Source organism: Corvus kubaryi, unplaced genomic scaffold (genome assembly GCF_017639235.1).
Source record: "Corvus kubaryi isolate FWS band 111438036 unplaced genomic scaffold, C.kubaryi_AGA036_p1.0 37398, whole genome shotgun sequence".
Lineage (NCBI taxonomy): Eukaryota > Metazoa > Chordata > Aves > Passeriformes > Corvidae > Corvus > Corvus kubaryi.
The window spans coordinates 25,109,664-25,128,218 of NW_024581137.1; the positions used below are offsets into that span (position 1 = coordinate 25,109,664).

An 18,555-nucleotide genomic window follows, 5' to 3' on the forward strand; every position below is an offset into this window, starting at 1 on the left:
AGCTGATAATTTCCCATTTTAAAAATGCCAATTGTAATATTGTGAGAAACATCAGTTAGTTTATCTGATTTCTTTTAAGGTGAGGCTCAGAGGTGCATTAAGTAATTTCTTCCTTTTTTCCTCAGTCTTCCTCTCTTTCAATGCCATATAGAAGACAAGGAAAACAGTGAGATTCTTGTGATCCTTTCATGTTGTCCCTCCTTAGAAACATTGTAGAGAAATATTTTGTTTAGATGCAGGGTTTGTAGTGAATTGAAGATTCATGAATGGGTTGATGGGATGAAAGCATCCCCCTTGGCAGATATTGTGGAGGAACTTCCATGATAGGAGAACGTTTTCGTTTTTTTTTTTTCTGTTACTGGATCCAAATAACCAATATTTTCATTAGGAGAGGAGTTTTTCTTGTGTTTTAATTTTTTACCTAGTGTAGTTGTGACCCGTGAATACTAAAACTGAACTCATCAAACATGTCTGACATTTCTTTTTCAGGAGTTGTGTAAGCTTATATTGTTTGGGTTTTTTTCTTTAAAAGGTAACAGAATCCCCAGCAGACGTAGCAGAAAGAGCAGACAGAATTATTACCATGCTGCCTTCTAGTCCCAATGCAAAAGAAGTTTACACAGGAGCAAATGGAATTCTAAAGTAAGATTTTTTTGTAGTTTGGAGAATTTCCACTCATACTCAAGGTTTGTCTGATGATCGCTGTTGTTCTAACTCTTGCTGCCTTCAGGGCACTGAATTCAATATTCTCTGTCCTGTCACTATTGATATTTTTAATTATATGAGTTCTCTTATACAGTGCTTGCTTTTGAATGGCTTTTGGCTAAAGTCTTAATTTTATTTTCAGCAGAATAATGATTTTTGTGCATATCAGGCAACTTAACTATTATCTGTCTTTTCAGTTGCATGGTTCTTTTACCATAATGTAATGTACTACACTCAAGTACAACTATAATATTTGCTGGCAACAATTATTTGCTCAAATACTTTTTTCTTTAACTTGAAATCCTATAAATTAAATGTTCTGAAGAGACGCCATTGTGTCTTATGGTATTGAAGTGTATTACCATAGAATGGCTGACAAGACTTCCTTGGTTTCTATTCTTACTATCTGTTCATTACACAAAAAAACACCTGAAGAGTTTGTTTAATGTGAAACAGTGGTTTCTAACTTTTGTGGAGGGATTTCCACTGAGCCTTAAATCCACAGTCTGCAGAATTCTAATGCTCAGAGTTTTTGAACTTGCCAAGTCAAATCTAAATATAATTTAAAAGTCTGTTCTGGCTACATGTACACTGCTCCTGGCAGGGTGACTAAGGCTACTGGATACCTCTGAGGATCATGTAGGCTCTTACAGCTATCCAGGTTGGTAGGGTAAAGGAAGAAACACATAGAAGACAAAAGTACAGTAGATTATCCAAAAATGATGATGCCTTTTTAGGTTTTGATTGTCCAATATTAAGATTGCTGGTCAGGTGGACTAGAAATCATGATACAGTTCAATAGAAAGAGGGATAAAAATAAACTTTTTTGTTGTGGAGGGCAATAAAAAAGTTCAAATTTTGTAAATTTCAAAAATTTTATTGAATTTTTTAATCAGATATACAACTTTCTGTGATCTACAGTTTGGAATACAGATCTACCTAAATGTACTGGCTATCGGTGGGAGAACATTTTTCTCTATGCTTCACTTAAAATCTTCAGTTGGCTTCTGTGGTTTTGGTTATGGTCTTTATGTAGAATAAATTGTAGAATGACTAAAAGAATGCAATCAGACCATTCTGATAAGAACTGAAGATACTGTATATATTAAAAGAACATTTTATTGTTATATATTAAATTTTAGGCTGTATCAGCAGTTGCTTAGAATGCATCTTAGGTGATCTTTGTATTATATACTACTCAACTTGTATACTGAAAGGTTTTCCTAGTGCATCCTTTTTGTGTAATTCTTTTGTAATTGTGTTTAAGAAGAACATCATTTTTTGTGTTCAGCTTTTATTGGGCTTTGAATGATTCAAAACTGTGGTATACGTACTCAGCAGTATAAATACTGAGCAGATCTTGCTCAAAAGGGTTTAAAACTTCACATTTACTAGAGTATCACAAAATGTCTGCACATTTACCATGCTGAGGGAAGCCAGTGCCATGGTAATAGTTGCAAATATCTTCTCATAATAATAGTAATTATAAAAATAATAATAATAAATCTTTATTTTAGGAAAGTGAAGAAAGGCTCATTGCTAATAGATTCCAGCACTATAGATCCAGCAGTTTCAAAAGAATTAGCCAAAGCTGTTGAAAAAATGGGAGCAGTTTTCATGGATGCCCCAGTTTCTGGAGGTAAGTCTTCATTAGCAGTTTACCTCATATTGGACAAGTTGTCTCTTTGTTTGCAATTTCAGTCACCAATTTGTACCCTTACTGCTATAAGTTGCTTTTCTTTGCTATGTGTACAGTATTCTGTTTTGTTGTTGTTGTTTAATTGCATTACAGATAAGTATGTTATTACAGGAGTATTCTTAGGACTTAGGAGTATGCTTTTGTGTTAGACTTGGAGAAACAGCTTTCTTGGGATATGGTACTGTGGTCCTTTTAATTTAACTTCTTTCATAAAGTTGCATTTTTATGCAGTTATTCACATTCCTTCAGCCTCCATCTGTTTCTTTCTGTTAGGGAAAAACTGGTTGTCATTAAGCAGTTCTGTTGGGTTTTCATTAATTAAAAAGGAGAGAATGAAGTGAGGAATATAGGATTTCTTTATCAAAAGAAAACAGATTTGTCCGGTTTTATAACAGTTGAAGAATGTGGGTGATAATTGTCTATTCTTAAAAGTTGCTAACTACTGATCTCTGAGTATTTAGTCTCTTGTAAGAAATAATATAGAGCAGGAAAGTATTTTCATTTTGTGGACAAAGGAGAGCAGAAACAAAATTAATGTTTTGAAAACAAAAAAATAACTGATAGTTTCTATTGTTGAATTCTTCTCCAAAACACCTAGAATTAGAAGGTGAGGAAACCTCATTTTATGTGGGAAAATCATGAGGTTTTTACAATCCACTCTAAAAATTAATGTAAGGGGAATTTTGAGAATTCTTTATTTTCCTGATGAGTAAAAACTAACAATCTTTTTAGTTTTCAACTGTGAACTAAGGCAGGATTTGACTACACACTAAAAGCCAAAATTTTCATCCAAATTCTATTGTGAACAGAAAATAGGAAGATCTAGGTAGGTGATACTGAAGGATATAATGGAGAAGACAAGATTCTTACTTCTCAGCCAAAATATTAGCCAGGGAGCTAATCAGCCTGGGAAGAAAAAACACAGAAAAAATGTATTGTGGGCAGATGATGTATTTATCTGATTCTTTTTTTAAACACAGCATGGCTTTCTGCTTATCAGTTGGGCAATTCTGATGTACTTCCATGTTGTTTTCTTCAATCCCTTTCTGCCAAATATGCTGTTTTCCTGAGGGAATTATTTACCTTTTAGAAATGTCTGTAATCTATTTTTACCTGTAAGTTTTTGCTGTAAGGCTGACTATAACTACAAAGAAAAAAACGAAAAGATAGAGTCTGAAAGAACTTTAGCCGTTTAGGGGGTTTTGTTCCTTGAGAAAATGGTAAGGGCAAGACAGTTAATATGATAACATATAGTTGACTAGTATGAATACAGATGGCTTTTTTCATGTTAGTGGTTTATCTGAATACAAATAACTTGGTGGTTAGTGCCAGTTACAGATTTAGGGATATCCTGAATAAGGGGGAAAGAATTGAGACTTAACTTTTCTAGTCCTTAATATGTTTGTGAAGACCAAGGAGTGCTCTGTGCAAATCATGTTTGAAGTGGGCACTTGCTAGAAATGTGGAGAAGTTAAGTCTGTTGGAAAAAAACCTTTAATGTTATGCTTTGTTATTTCCATCTTTCAACACCTAGCACATCAAGTCTTTGGGGTATTTTTGTATGTCCTGACTGCATTGTTGGCCTTCTTACAAAACACTAAATGGAGAAGTATGCTTGGCTCTCTAGAAATTGGCAGGCACTATGCTGTTGCTGTGCAATGCAATAGAGTTGGCAGGCGTTTCAAGGAGAGTGTTTGTGGGACATAGGGAGGAGGAAGAGAAAGCAGCATGCCTGAACTGTCCTCTTTAGAGCTGTCTGTTTACTAGCTGTTATTGGCAGACAACTCCACTTGTGTTTTTAGGTATTTGGGTGTTGCCTGATGTTAGCATTCATTTGCACAGTGAACAAGTTCACAAACTGAATAATATTTTGGAAATTGCTTGGTCTGTAAACCCCGGGGAGAGATAGTAGTGATTTTAATCCTGTCCTGACATTGCAAATGAAGAATCTTTGGGCATAGCATTAGGCCCAGATTTTAGTGGCTTGTTTGCAGCCTTGCCCCCAAAAGATGAATTCTCTTGATCTTTTTCAGATGGGCCTGCATGCCAATTTAGTAGTGCTGTCTTCTTCATATGATTGGCCTACAGCATTTACTTGCAGCTTACAGTCAGGACCCATTAAGTAGAAGTTGATGAACCAAGTCACTGTAGTATTATTTTGCAGTCAGTGACTTCAGAAAATACTTCTTATCCCAGTAGTTGCATGCAGATTATGCTGCTAATGCTGTCTAGAGATAGCAATCGCTTTAGCCTGGGATTAGGATCTCTTGCAGGTCCACATGAGAAAGTTGTGTCATGGTTCCCAGTGCTGCCCTGGTTTGTGACCTCTTTGTGAGCATGAGACAAATGAGGAAACATCTTCAAAATCCATGTTTTTTGGTTTGTTTTTTTTTTTAATCTAGACAGGAAATTTATCTCTGTGAAGATTGGATTCTTCATCTTTGTATGTATAAAAGTATTTTAAAGCACACATTATCACAGAAGTATATTTAAAACTGACTTCTGTTGGCACAAGATACTACTGGCTAAGTACAGAATCTAAATTTAGCCTTCAAGAATTGTGTCAAATTTGTCCTCCCACTGATTTCAGTAGAAGTATGATACAGATTCTCACCTTGTAATCCAGAGTAAACTTCACTAGTGGCTTCACTGACACTGCTGTAATAGTTCTGTCTCTTTAACTCAGTATACAAAATAATAATTTCCTAAAGAGCATTGACTGATGTTTTTTTTTTATTTCTGATGTGATTCTTTCTTTGTTGTAAGCATTGTTAGTGTTCAGATACAACCTTTTCAACTTTTTTCCCCTTCTACTGACTATTGAAATTGTATCAGCTTCATATCTGCTCAAAATACATTGTACAGCATTCTACTGGGACTTCACAAAATGATGTGACAGCTTGATTTGTTTTTCTGGTTTTGGAGGTATGAAAAAAATGTTTTCAACTCTTTTGTAAATCTGGTTCTTTAAGGTCCGATAATGAAACTTTAGAAGATCTTCCCCTTCACTGTGTCCTTTAGACAAGAGAGTAGTCAGTTAAAAAGTCAGACTGCTAATTGTTAGTAAGAGCTGTCATATAGAGAACTGTAGTCATGCTAAAATGGTAATAAAGAGTAGAATAAAAGATTTTGTTTTTAGAAACTGCGTTGGAGGTGGCTAGAAGAGGTTGTAGTTTCTATTCCAGCTGTCATTTCAAACTGTTTCATCTTACAGTACTGCTTCCATAAACTTCAGCTAATCATTAAGTGATGGAAACAGTATTAATAGTAACACTGACAAGTTAAGACTTCAGGTCACTGTTAATGTAAAGTATAATGTGAGTCCTTGAGGGCTGCGTTGCAGACTTATTCCCTTCATGGCCAGATCTCTACTTAATATGGAGCAAAGGAAAAAAAATGATTAGAAACACTCTGGAGATGTTTTATTTTATTTTATTTTATTTAGCAATATATTTCATTATTCCAGCTGGTTTGTTTTTCTTTTTTAAAAGGGGCACCTTCCTGAAACAGGAGAAGCAAATTATGTTTCTCTTATTTGAACGTTGAAGGCACATTGTGCTGTGTCTTTTCCAAGGGAAGCAGAAGAGTTAAGACTTTATGCACACTAATGTTTGCAAAGATGATTTGAAAGGCACTTTCAGACTAGACTAAATAATAGGAATTAGGAACAAGTAGTTCAAACATTGCATCTCTTAGCTTGTAAGTTCTGTTGTAATAAAGATGCATAATCAATATCTTTGCCAGAATTAAACTGATTTAATAGACCTGTCTTTGCTGGGGAGCCTTTGTAGAGCTACTTGAACTGGTTTCATTAAGTTGTGTCTGCTTTGTTTCTTTAGCTTTGTGCGCCTTTAGAGAACTGCAGTCTTATGACTTTATGGGAGTGGAAGAGTTGGTGGGTTAATTCAATGTTTCTAATTTGAGACATCTATGTGGTTTTTAATAAACACAAAGAATAAAATAAGGAATCTCCTGAATTCAGTGGCGTAGAGGTTTGGTATAGTTTTGGTTTTCTGGTCTGGTAAGGCAGTGATTGGATCTGTTAGGATCTTTGAAACACTATCAAGATGAAGCAGGTTTGTTGATTTCTGTATTTTGATTTTGCCTCTGATTCACGAGTTCTTTTACTCAGAGGTTGCATTAAAAGGCTGAAGACGCTGAGTTGTTCTTCTAATTTGATGTTTATTAATTCTTATCTGTGGCACAGCTGCACGGAGTGTGCCTTCTAAGTTAACAAGGTGGAAAATGTCCCTGAGTTCTAACTTCCAAGGCCATTTAAAGTCCAGACTATCCAATTATGGAATGCCAACTAATTTATTTTTACTTATAACCCAGTAACTATTCATTTATGATCCGCATTGCGGGTTTTTTGAACCACTACCAGAACAATATCTGAACACCCAAATTTGTGAAGGAGGAGGAAAGAAGAACAAACCCACACCCAAAATCCTCCATCTTGGTACTAAATCCCATAAACCTAATTTTTCTACATCTCTACATATTCCACCCAGTGACATAACAAATTTCTTTTTAATTACACAGCAACAATCTCAGTGCTATCACATAAAAAGGGAAGCCTTTCCCTAGGCCTCAGGTCAAATGCAGTGTGCTTTTGAGGATCATTGCCTGTCAGCACTGAAAGACTGAAATTCTCTGAACCCAGGGTTCCAACATCGGTTCATGAATTTAGAACTAATAATTCTGACCTATCCCCCTCAATGGCAGGTGTTCTTGTTGGTGAGGAAAAACATCTAAAGGCATAGCAGTATTTGCTCCATTATTGTTTCTGGATTTATGTTCTTATGCTGTATTTTTAAAGCCTAAATGTGTGTGCTCAGAATGGCCACAATGTTCTCTGTGTTCCTGGTACTGAGTATAACACTTTTATCTCACTTCCATTGCTCTTCCTCAGTCACTACATGTTTCGTGTAATTTTTTCTTTCCTGACATGTTTCTTAATTTCTCTGTTTACATTTTTTGCTGAAGGCATTTAATCATACTAATTTTTTGCAAAGTCTGTGTTCTAGGGATGGTAGTAGAAATTACAATGTACAGCCTTAATACTAAAGGTAGTGTGAAAAATATCACTGAGTTATTCTGAAATTTAGATGAGGGAAAATAATGCAGGAAGTAACTGATGACAAAAAAGGGAAGAATCGGGTGAACTGATTTAAGGAAGCTGAAATGAGGATGAAAAAATATTTTGAAATCTGAGATGCTTAAAAAGCTTCTGATTTCTAATAACTTATGTTTTAGATTATATAACAATACTTTTTTGTCAAAATAAAGCTAGTTTAATATAGCTCTTTTGTTGGAGAGAAGATGGAAAGGACTGAAGATCTTGAGAATCTTACACATTGGTAAAATGCATATTTTGACACAGAGGGGAGGAAATATAAACCCTGTGCAAATATCACTTTGTTGGTAGCAGCTGCTGTTTCAGAAGAGTTAGGTAGTATATTTACTTACGTGCTGACTTTGCAAGGCTCTTTTCTTCTATAAGTCTATTATGCCTTTTGCATTCTCTATAAAATAAAATAAAAGGTAGCAGAAGGTAAGGAAGAATGAACAGATTGTTGAGAGTATCATCTAAAAATGTTCACTGGGGTGGAGACAATTATCCTACAATGACTAAAAGGGTGGAATAAATGATTTTATTAAAGCATATTGTATATTTTGGCAATAAAATTGTGTGTAGTCTGGCCAAATAGTGACCAATGTGCAGAGAAACGTATCTGTCTCCATTTATTCGAAGGTGTAAAGATGAGTTATTCAGGCTGGCTCAATGGGATATAACCAGGAATAATAGGCTGGAAATCATTAAGGAAAGAAAAATGCGTGCCGTGTCTACCAGGAAAAATGTCCTAACGACATTCTTCATACACTGTGGAATAATTTCCAAAGGAGACAGTTGAAGCCAAGTATCTCAACACGCTTTAAACTGTACTGGGCAAAGTGCTAGGAACTGTTCTGTAGGGAAAAATCTACAGCAGGCAGGAGGATGGCTACATGATCTAATCGGTCTTTTCCATCTCTAATGTCTACAATCCTGTTGTGTTCTCACACATGGTGTTCAAAAACACTTAAAGGAAAACTGTCCAGATGGAAGTTAGAAATCCCTGTGGCACTCTTTGAAAAAGAGTAAGGAATAAGTGCAGAGTTAGAGCCAACATTCCTTCTCTCAGTAAAAATGGTTCTAATATTCACGGCTGCATGTGAGCTGTTACCACATTCCTAATAACTTCTCTGTTTGCTTGTGGTTACTTTAATGCTAGTATCAGGGTCTTCCTGTCAAATGTTCTGAGATACCGAGAGTAGGGAAGATCTACAAATGTCAGCCTGTCATAAGTCCTAGGGAATAAAAGTAAATTTTATTTCATTTTTTAATTTTTGATTGCTTCTCCTAGAGAATGTTTAAAGTTAAGGGGTTGCAGGTGGTGTTTGGGAATGTTTCTGGAATGAAGTGATGGCTTTGAAGCTTTCTACAAAGTTTGTTTTGGTTTTAAATATTCATGGACATCTTTTTCTCTCTTTTTGTTCTTTCCATGGAGTGCCTTGTTCAAAGTGTGTATTTTTCATGTAGTCAAAAAAACCTAGCGTGACTCCTGTGCTCTTGGGACAGTGGGGATGATGAGCACCAGACCTTAATAATCCCCTGACTCCATATGAGTCCTAATTCCATACTGTGCTAAATGTGGATGGTGCACATGTCAGTACTGAGCCTAGCACCAGGCACACAGAGCGGGAAGTCTGAACGGGAAGGCACCGTGCAGAGTAGGCTGGGAATGCCCTGTGCCTGTGCAGCGGCCATCAGTGTGGGAACAGTCCTGCCAGCCACAAGCGCTGGAGGTGCCACTGGAGAAGATGCAGTTTTCTCTGAATCTTAATGCAAAGCAGTTGTACTTGTAATTCAGTGTTGCCTTAAACAGATTTTTTTCAGTCTGTGTGTGGAGTTCTTGATTTTTGGGGGGGAAAAAAAAATCTAGAGAAACCTTACTAACTGGCTTCAGCTGGGATAGAGTTAATTTTGCTCCTAGTAGCTGGTACAGCGCTGTTTTCTTCAGAATGAGAATTGTGTTGATAACACACTGATGTTTAGTTCTTGCTAAGTAGTGCTTACTTCCAGTCAAGGACTTTCAGTTTCCCATGCTCTGTCAATAACGAGGTGCACAATAAGCCAGGAAGGAGCATTGCCAGGACAGCTGACCTGAACTGGCCAAAGGGTTATATTCCATTGCATAGAACGTCATGCTCAGTATATAAACTGGGGGAATTGCCTGGGAGGGGCTCGTTGCTGCTTGAGAATGGGCTGGACATTAGTCAGTGGAGCAACTGTATTGTGCATTACTTGTCTTTGTTGGGTTTTATTTCACTCTCTCTTTTTGTTGCCTCCCTTTTCATCACCATTTATTATTATTATTATTACTACTATTGATATTATTGTTATAATTATTCTATTTTATTTCAGTTATTAAACTGTTCTTATGTCAACGCATGGATTTTACCTTTTTTTATGTTTCTCCTCTCCATCCCACTGGGAGAGAGTGAGCGGTGAGTGACAGAGTGGCTGCATGGTACTACTTCTTTGCCAGCTGGGGTTAAATCACACCACTTATTTAAATGGACTGGGCTACTGAAGATGTGGCCCAACATAGAATTACATGTTTTATTTTGTCTGTTATTCATCAAGAGAGATCTGCAGATCTTACACTAGACATGTGGAAAGAAACATTAACATCCTAAGTGTCTGAACCTTAGGACACATCTTAAGCCTTAGGACACATTTGTGCAAACGGCTCTGTGTTGAAGAATGCTCCTTTGAAGGCCCTTTAAACACTTAAACTAAAGAAGCAAAAAAGAAAAGAAACAAACACACATGGGGTAAATTTTGCAGGCAGGGAGAGCTAACCTTGTCTTATGGTGCAGGCCTTTGAAAGTAAATCACTTGTTGATCCCCTAAATAGCTGAATCCAGGATGAGTAGGAATGAAAGCTGATCTTCTATTGACCCCCATCTGGATGATGCTAGTATTCTGGGTTCCTTGTGTTTCATTTTTAAAGTCATAGTGATGAGCAGGCCAAGTATTGGATTTATTTGTGACAATATTATCTTATGATCCGGAGCCATTCTAAGTCACTGGATCATTGCAGAATGTTGTCTTGTCATTCAGAACATTTTTATATTTTGAAAAGTGTCTTGTGTGACTAAACAGGGGGAGAATGTTCTAGCAGAAGTAGTCCCTATGCACTTGAAACAAATACCTAAAAATTATTCTGTATTTGCAGTGTTTAGTGTAGTGCTGCCCATTGTGAAACAATTCAGTAGCTTGAGCTTTTGTCCTTAGCAGAACAGCTCCTGATTAATCCACAGGGAGCACATAGAAATACCAAGATTTCCTAATTTTTCTTCCTTCAACCGCATTTAAAAAAACCATGATTTGTGTCATGAAATAAAACAGTAAGGGAAAGAGTATTGCCTTTTACCATTAATAAGCATTTAGGATCCAACTGTCAGCATACAAGCTATGTAAATGTTCACCTTTCAGTTTGTCCAACAGTATTTAGTCCTGTTGACTCACCACTTCAGTCTACTGAAAAGCGGAAGACAGAGGAGGGTCTTGCAGTTCCAGAGCTGAAGAAACAGTTTTTAACTACAGTTCTCTTCATGCCAAGTACAACATAGGACTTGAAGTGGGAAAAAAATTTATTTACTGCACTGTATTTGACCTATAATTTTAACCCTTAAAATTTGGTTCTTATTTTAATTCCTGTAGTTTTGCTGGGACACATTGTGTGGAATTTCCTAAACCTTATACAGCTTTAACCATATCTGTTCGTAAGAAAAATTAAGAGATGGCTTGATGGGAACAGACTAATGCATGGAAATTTTATCCCAATGCCATACCTTCAGTTTCTCTTCCTGGTTCTGTAAGCAGCTGTGTTTTAATTATTCTGTGTTGTGGAAGAATGTTAAATTATTTGTGGCAAAATGGGGGAAGCAGTGTGAAACACTGTCACACTTTATTAAACTCTTTATGTATTTTAAGTAAATCCGCATAATGATTTGATAATATCCCGGTATGTTGTTTGACTGCTGGTAAACTAATGGGGTTAGGGTTTCTTTTTAATGTGAAGCTTAGCAAATTGACAGGAATACTAATCTGACATGTAATTATTATCCATTTGCTTTATTTAACGAGTTGCTGCAAACTGTGTAAGATTCTAGTGACGCAGTGATTGTATAGTTTAACCATACACAGTCAGAAATGTGCATTTTGGCTGTCATTTTGTTTTCGATTCGTGTTTCCATTGCTTTCTGAGAATGTATGGTGGGAATGTGTGGTTTGTGGCTCTTAGTGTATTTGCCACAGGGAGTACAAAGAAAGTAACACTGACTTTTAGCTGTGGCTGAGGAGCATACTACTTGTGTTTCATTTGTGTTAGATTTCTTGGGTTTGCTTAAAATTGTGGATTTCATTATGAAACTAACATGGAGGTAATCTGTAGAGACACATGACTATACATAGTTAGCTGTTCAACTTGGTTGATTTCTGAGGTCCAACATTTTTCTGATTAAACTACTTCCCAGAATTGCTACAATTGCTAGTAGTCTGAAAGCAGTATTTGGTAGGAGCTAGATGCTTTTTGTCTTGAGTAAGGCATTTTATGTTGCATGTGCAAGAAGAACAGCAATTTCCTTCCTCTTTTAAAAGCTGAAGGACAGCTGGAGAAAGGAATTTTCAGTAGGTTATCAGCATGTGAAACGTTGTCATAGTCAAGCCCTATATAGTTAGAGTAAACCAGGAGTGTGTCTAACTTTCCTCTTTCTGCAGATACTCATCTTAGGATTTATATTAGCGGGGAGTTAGGGGTGATGCTGGGGCAGTGGTAGAGTTTTGTAGCGGAAGCACGAAATGAGAAACTGATGTGAATTTGGCAAGCAGGAGAGTTTCCTGAGATACAGCATCCTCTTAGCAGCCTCAGCCTGAATCTTGGCTGCCTCAGAGGGTTCCCACCCTGTCCAAGATAGAAGTTCCTGCAGAGAGCCCTAATAGCATCCCTCACTGCCTCAACAACTCGTGTTAAGGCATGGGACTTAACTGCTGTGAAACGATGCAATAAATTCCTCTCAGGACCAAAATGAACATACTTGATCACCTAAATGCATCATTCCAGTTCCAGAACAAGCTGAACTATAGAAAAGCATTTCTATTAGTAACATTACAACAACTGGCACACCTATTAAAGAAGAAGGTGGTTAATCTGTTACTGTTTGGTCACTGACACTTTTTTTCCCACTGTGTTAATATGCTTGGCAATTCTTAACACTAAATGTGACTATGTACATTTACTTAGTATGTTGTTTTCTTTAGTAGACAATTACACCAATCTTGAATGGAGCATTTTTTTGGTTACTGGAGTAAAGGAATCTTAGAAGATTGAAACAGTAGGCAGCAAAGCTTGTTAAGGAGGTTTTTATTTTACAAGCCCTCAAGAATTCAGAATATGGCTTGCTTACTACTTTAAAAAGTCCAAATGTCCTTATAGACCCCATTTCAGAGCCAGCATCAAATCTATGCTATACTTGTCTAAAAATCCAAACATGCACTCTTGGCTGTTACTGTTTACTGAATCAGAACCCTACTGTTTCTACTTGCACTGTATCTAATTTAATGTAAGTGACCGCAAAAACTAGAATTATTTATATGTTGGCACCTAACAGCTCCACTGTAGTTAAGGGTCTGTTGGCATTTCCATTATAAACCTCCCTCTGAGAGGTTTATAACTTGGCGGTTTTACTTTTGCTTCAGGCTCAAATGTGCCATTTTCATCCAAGCACAAATTCTTCTACAGAATTTCATTTAAATCAGTTTGGCCATTATTTATTTTAGAGTGTGTATGTTGGGGAGTGGAAGGGAACACACTATTTAATTTTGGTTTCAGAAGCTTTTTGGTCAGACTATATAATGAAAGAAAAATGGTGCTTTTTATTTTATTTTGTAGAGACTTAAACCTTCCTTGGATGTTACTAAGCCCATGCTTTTTCAGGTTTCTGCCAATGCTCACATGCAATGCATCCACTCCCACTCATCCACCCACCCATCTTGCCTGCCCCTGCCCAATGACATGCTTTGAGGAAGCATCCCCAGGCTTCTGGCAGAGAAAGGTTTTTGGGGAAGTGGATGAAGTAACATACAATGGGTGTCCTGTTGAGAGGCCTTAGGCCAGCCAGTCCAACCGAGGAAGCAGATGGAGCTTAATTGGAAAAAGATGGGCTGAGTGCAGTTGTCAGTCAAATGTAACCCTATGTGGTTAAGAGTGGCATTTCCTATGGCTCTGCCATTTCTTGTGGGATCTGTGTAAATTACTACTTGGGTGCAGTAATTCTCAGACTCTAAAAGTGGTGTGAGTTTCCGTTTTCCCTTGCTCCTGAATGCTGAACCACAGAGGATTTCAACACTTTTTTTAGTCAGAAATTCTTGCCATAGTACTCTATTATTATGCTAATTAAATTCTTGCCACACAAATAATAGGTATCTATAATGTTTCAGTACTAATCATAGTAACGAAGTACCAGTGTTCTTTTGCACAGTGACTTAAGAGTAAAAAGAAGGGAAATGGTGTATGGAGAGGTAGAAGCTTTTATTAGACCAAATAATACAGCTGAAAATAGAAAACAAGTTTCTGAGTCAGTTCTTTCACCACATTACACAAGAAGCAGTAAAGTACAATAGTGTTTGTTGGTTTTTTCCTTTGCTATTGAATTACAAGAAAAAGCTAGTCAATGGAAAACAAAGTAGGAAGAGAATATGTGGTTTGGCAGCTTCTTGTGTACTCTTTCTTTTGAGATCTTTTATTTCAGGTAATTCATGCAGATTACTGACTGGACAGACAAGTAATGAAAATGCTTTGTTATATTTTGTCATCTGTTTTATTAACAAAAGATAAAAGGGAAGCATGAGTGTAATTAATTATGGCAGCAGACACAAACAGCTTGTTACACCATAAAACATTAGATCCCATTGAAGTATTTGAAGGTCTTCTCCATCTTGCTTTCTTCTGTCTAATTCCAGAGGTTAACGAATTCATAGGTCAAACATTCCAAATCTTGAATGTTTTAAGGACAACTCATTTTAAATTTTATGAGTCTATTTTTAGTTTGTTGGTATTAACATTTAAAAGCACTGAAGACTAAAAGTTTGGTATCACTTAAAACCTGCTATTTTCAGCTTTGGACCCTGGAAACAGAAGCCTACAAAAACAGCAAATGTCACAAGACATGATTAGTTGATCGCTATCAAAATATATTTTAATAACGTTTTCCCTGGTATCCCTTTATTGCTAAGGATCAAGAACTATAAGCTATATGCAGTCAGGGCAAACAAAATAATTAGAAATACCTTAATAGAACATATCTATAAAGCTCCAATTGAGCACATAATGCTTAGACATCTGCTTAAGTCTATCCAGTTGAATGGGAATTTAGTGCAAGTTGAAGAGCTGTGTCCTTGGTGTCTGCTGAGTGTCTGTGGGGTAATCTCTGTCTTACACTACTGAGCTGTTGTCTTTCAAACTCCAAGGTTGCAAAGCGCTGTGTAGAGCTGACATCCCGGGCGTGATTTGACTGGACTTTTCATGCAACTATAAGCTAATTCTTTTATTTATTTGGCAATATCCTTCATCCCCAACTAAACATACAGGATTTTTTTATTTGGTGTCACCTAAGCTCAAGGTTTTATTGTTTGCTATTTCCAGCAGCTAACCTTGTTGATATATTATTTAAACCCTGTTGAAATATAACTTAGTAGAATGACTTTCTGCCTTTCTTGGAAATGAGATCGTATTGAATTAAATTATTTTATGGTTATTTTCAAAGCACATCTGCAAACATGACCTTGAAACAGAACTAAGTATTTAGGCTTTGCAAGTTATGTTTCATTACTGCTCTATTTCTGTATCTTCAGCACAGCAATGGTTGACTCACTTTAAATTGTATCCCTCACTTCCTAACCTTCTAGTTGAAGCAGAAATAACGTCCATTTTTGTTCTCCCTTCATCGCTCTAGGAGATATATTGCTGTTTCTCACGGGGCCACAGCTGGGAGTGAGCATTCTTGAATCTCTATCACTTTATTCTCAATCAGCTTCCACACTAGTGATGAAATAAGACACATTTTCTAAATTCAAGGTGTTGCTCTGGATTTCCAATGACAAAATATACAGTATTTTGGTGGGAAAGGAGAATTGAGGAGGTTTATTAGCTGAAAGGTACTTTTCTCTAAGTACCTTGCATGGATTGCAGTTGGAAAGGAGTGTTTCTTTTATGGATGCATGGCTTTAACACAGAGTTTTAACTGTTCCTAATGCTGGTGTGGGTTATTGAAACACTGAAACTTTGCAACTTTGTCAAGAGTTACTGGAGTATGCCCCTGTACTGGCAGCTCTTACTAAGAAGGTAACTAACTACCTGTGCTTGGTCACCTCTGTGTGTTGCTTCCCGAAGCTGATGTGTTTATGGAGGGCAATACCGCTTGGATACCTTAGAACTCTGGAGCTAATTTGTGCAGACCATCATTACTTTGCCTCTCCAATCAGATACTTCTTAGGGAAGCCAAGAAGTTTAATTGTCACGATGAATATGTACTTACTGTGATGATAGAGCTCCATAGGTTTTATGTATTTAACTAAACATGGAAATTAAGCTTTGGGAGGGAAAAAAGAAGCTGTAAAAGTCACAGTTCAGCCATGAACACTAGTGTTGCACATGGGTCAACATTTTTCTTTTCCTTAAAAACAACCAAAAGCAAACAAACTAAAAAATGGCCAGAAAGTTGTAAACATGCTCCCAAAAAAAAACAGCTTCTGGTTTTCTTTTTTGTGTTTTAATTTTCATATATTTGTGAAAACCTCTGAAATTTTCCCCAGTATTTAGAAATTGTCGATATTGGCTCACAACTTAACCTGTGTTTTGCTGTACATGGACACTATACAAGGATTTGCGAAAGTGTACAAGTGTTCCACTTTCAAAAGTGTTCCTGTTAACTTCAGTGGGAGATTATTGCAAAAAATAAAGCTGTGGCTTAAATTTGAAGTTACAAGAAAGACATACAATAACTCTGATGTATTTAATTGATGATAATTAAAATGCTGTCAAAAAATTTAAAGAACTGCTGCTCCTTCCTCCTTAAATTGACTCCACGTACAGCTCAGTCAGCAGCAACTTCTTACTCTGAGCTTCTTAATGAGCAGAAATGTTTCAAAATTAGTTTTGTGGACTTTTTTGTTGCTTTCCCTAGTACTGTGTTACATTTGAGATCTCTTATTCACATAGAAATGTAAATAAGGATCTAATTACAGTTCTTCGCTTAATATTAAGCCCAATACTTGGCATAAGGTTTGTCATAAAGTTTTCTTTTCTCTGCTTTGCCATGACCTTAACTTGACCTAAAATGACTAATTTTTGTAGGGATTGCAGTATCTCAGGCTCAGAAGGGTCCTTGTCTGTCACTTGGTGGCTGCTTGACGTGTATGTGTTTTGCATGACATCACAGTGTCTGTGCTACCAGTTCCTAACAAAGACAGAAGAACTAGTTCCATGTGTTTTAATGCACTTTGCACTTACATGCTTCCATGTACTCAGTGGAGTAGCAGAGACATCTAAGACATGGTGTTCTTCTTTCTAAATTATATACACTGGAAATACAGTAGGTTTAACATATCTCTGTCTGTTTGATTAGAAATCCCTTTAAAATACTAATCATAATTCACGTTCCCTCATTCTTTCCACATTTGGGGGTATTACCTGGGTTTGGAATAGCCAGCTGTCTCAAGCACTATCCGCATTTTTAAAGGAATAAGAAGTCTTGGCAGACACTGGAACAATTAATTGGCTTTTTCAGCCAAGTCAGGTTAGGAAAGTATTTTGTGGGGAGGGGGTTGGGTGGGAGGGGAATACGACGTCCTGGTTTCAAGTCTGAGTTCTATTAACTCTTTAGGAATGGTAGTCAGACTTCTTGCTAAGCACAGTTTTCGCCATCTCTGACTTCTGTGGAATGTATTTAAGTGAAAAGTTTCTAATACACATGACAAATACGCTTTATTAGACGGAGTTGCCTGGCATGAAGTGGAAAGTGCTAAATTTAAATCATGACTGATTTAAAAATCTCTGAGGTGAAATAAACCTTCGAATATGTATTAAAGAAGTCTAACCTCCTCTAGTATATATGTTTAGAAAAGAATGAGAAAGGTGGCGTCTGAGGCACAGGATGATGATACCTTCCTGTTGAGTTAGAGTGAAATATTTCCATGCTGGACTTGCTCACCACATTCAACATCTTGACTTACCCATGGATGCTTGGTTAATATTTAATTTCTAGCTCCATAGCTTTGTTTATTTTCATTCCAAAAACAGAACAAGTACTAAACATCAGATTTTAATTATATGTGTGCCCTTGCATTCCTGAAATGTTTTGTTTGAAATATTGGAACTGTCACGCAGTCTGCTTTTTCACAATTCTGTGTACATTTTGGTGCCAGTGGATCAATTTATAGCAAAGAATTTTCAATGCAGTTGCTTTTAACAGTTGGCTGCCCTTGTTCTGAAGACTGTTTGTTTGTTTGTTTCAGTTGTCCTTTATGGAGTAAACTACTAGTAGTTTAGACTGGAAACTGTAAAGTTAAACTTTTTGGAATTGTTACTGCCCCAAGTGGGAATATAAACCATATTGAACAAAATTTATTTAGCCTATTAAAAAGTCAGCCTAAAACTACATTTAATTAGTTTACACTATTACATCACTTCTAGTGGGGAGTAGAACTTAGGCAGAGTAAAAGGAGCTCTATCAGGTGAGCTGACTGTGGCCCATATGGGGCTTTAAGATAATGATGAGTTTAAATTTCCTCTTAGAGCTAAGTGAGAATAAAACTGGAGGCAATAAATACTCTTGGCCAAAGCCATTAAATGAAAAAGCTGGGAATTCTCCAGCTCTTGACTTAAATTGTTTGTTTATCAGCTGGCGCCTAGTCTGGAGTCAAGAGCTGGAGATTTCTATCTGTGACAGAACTTTGAAAATCTTGCAGGACACTTTCATTTTAACTTAAGGTAACTTGAGTTTATAGCTTTGGCTTTAAAGATTACTAATGATTTACTCAT

General features: G+C 36.7%; 1 protein-coding gene across 1 annotated transcript in view; it reads left to right on the top strand.

Moving 5' to 3' along the window:
* The window catches only part of HIBADH (3-hydroxyisobutyrate dehydrogenase), an 85,578-nt gene that overhangs the window by 12,402 nt on the left and 54,621 nt on the right, over nt 1–18,555 (top strand). The window contains exons 3-4 of the mRNA XM_042043583.1: nt 533–642; nt 2,223–2,344. Of these exons, the coding sequence (XP_041899517.1) occupies nt 533–642; nt 2,223–2,344 (232 nt within the window). The remainder of the gene's footprint in view (nt 1–532; nt 643–2,222; nt 2,345–18,555) is intronic.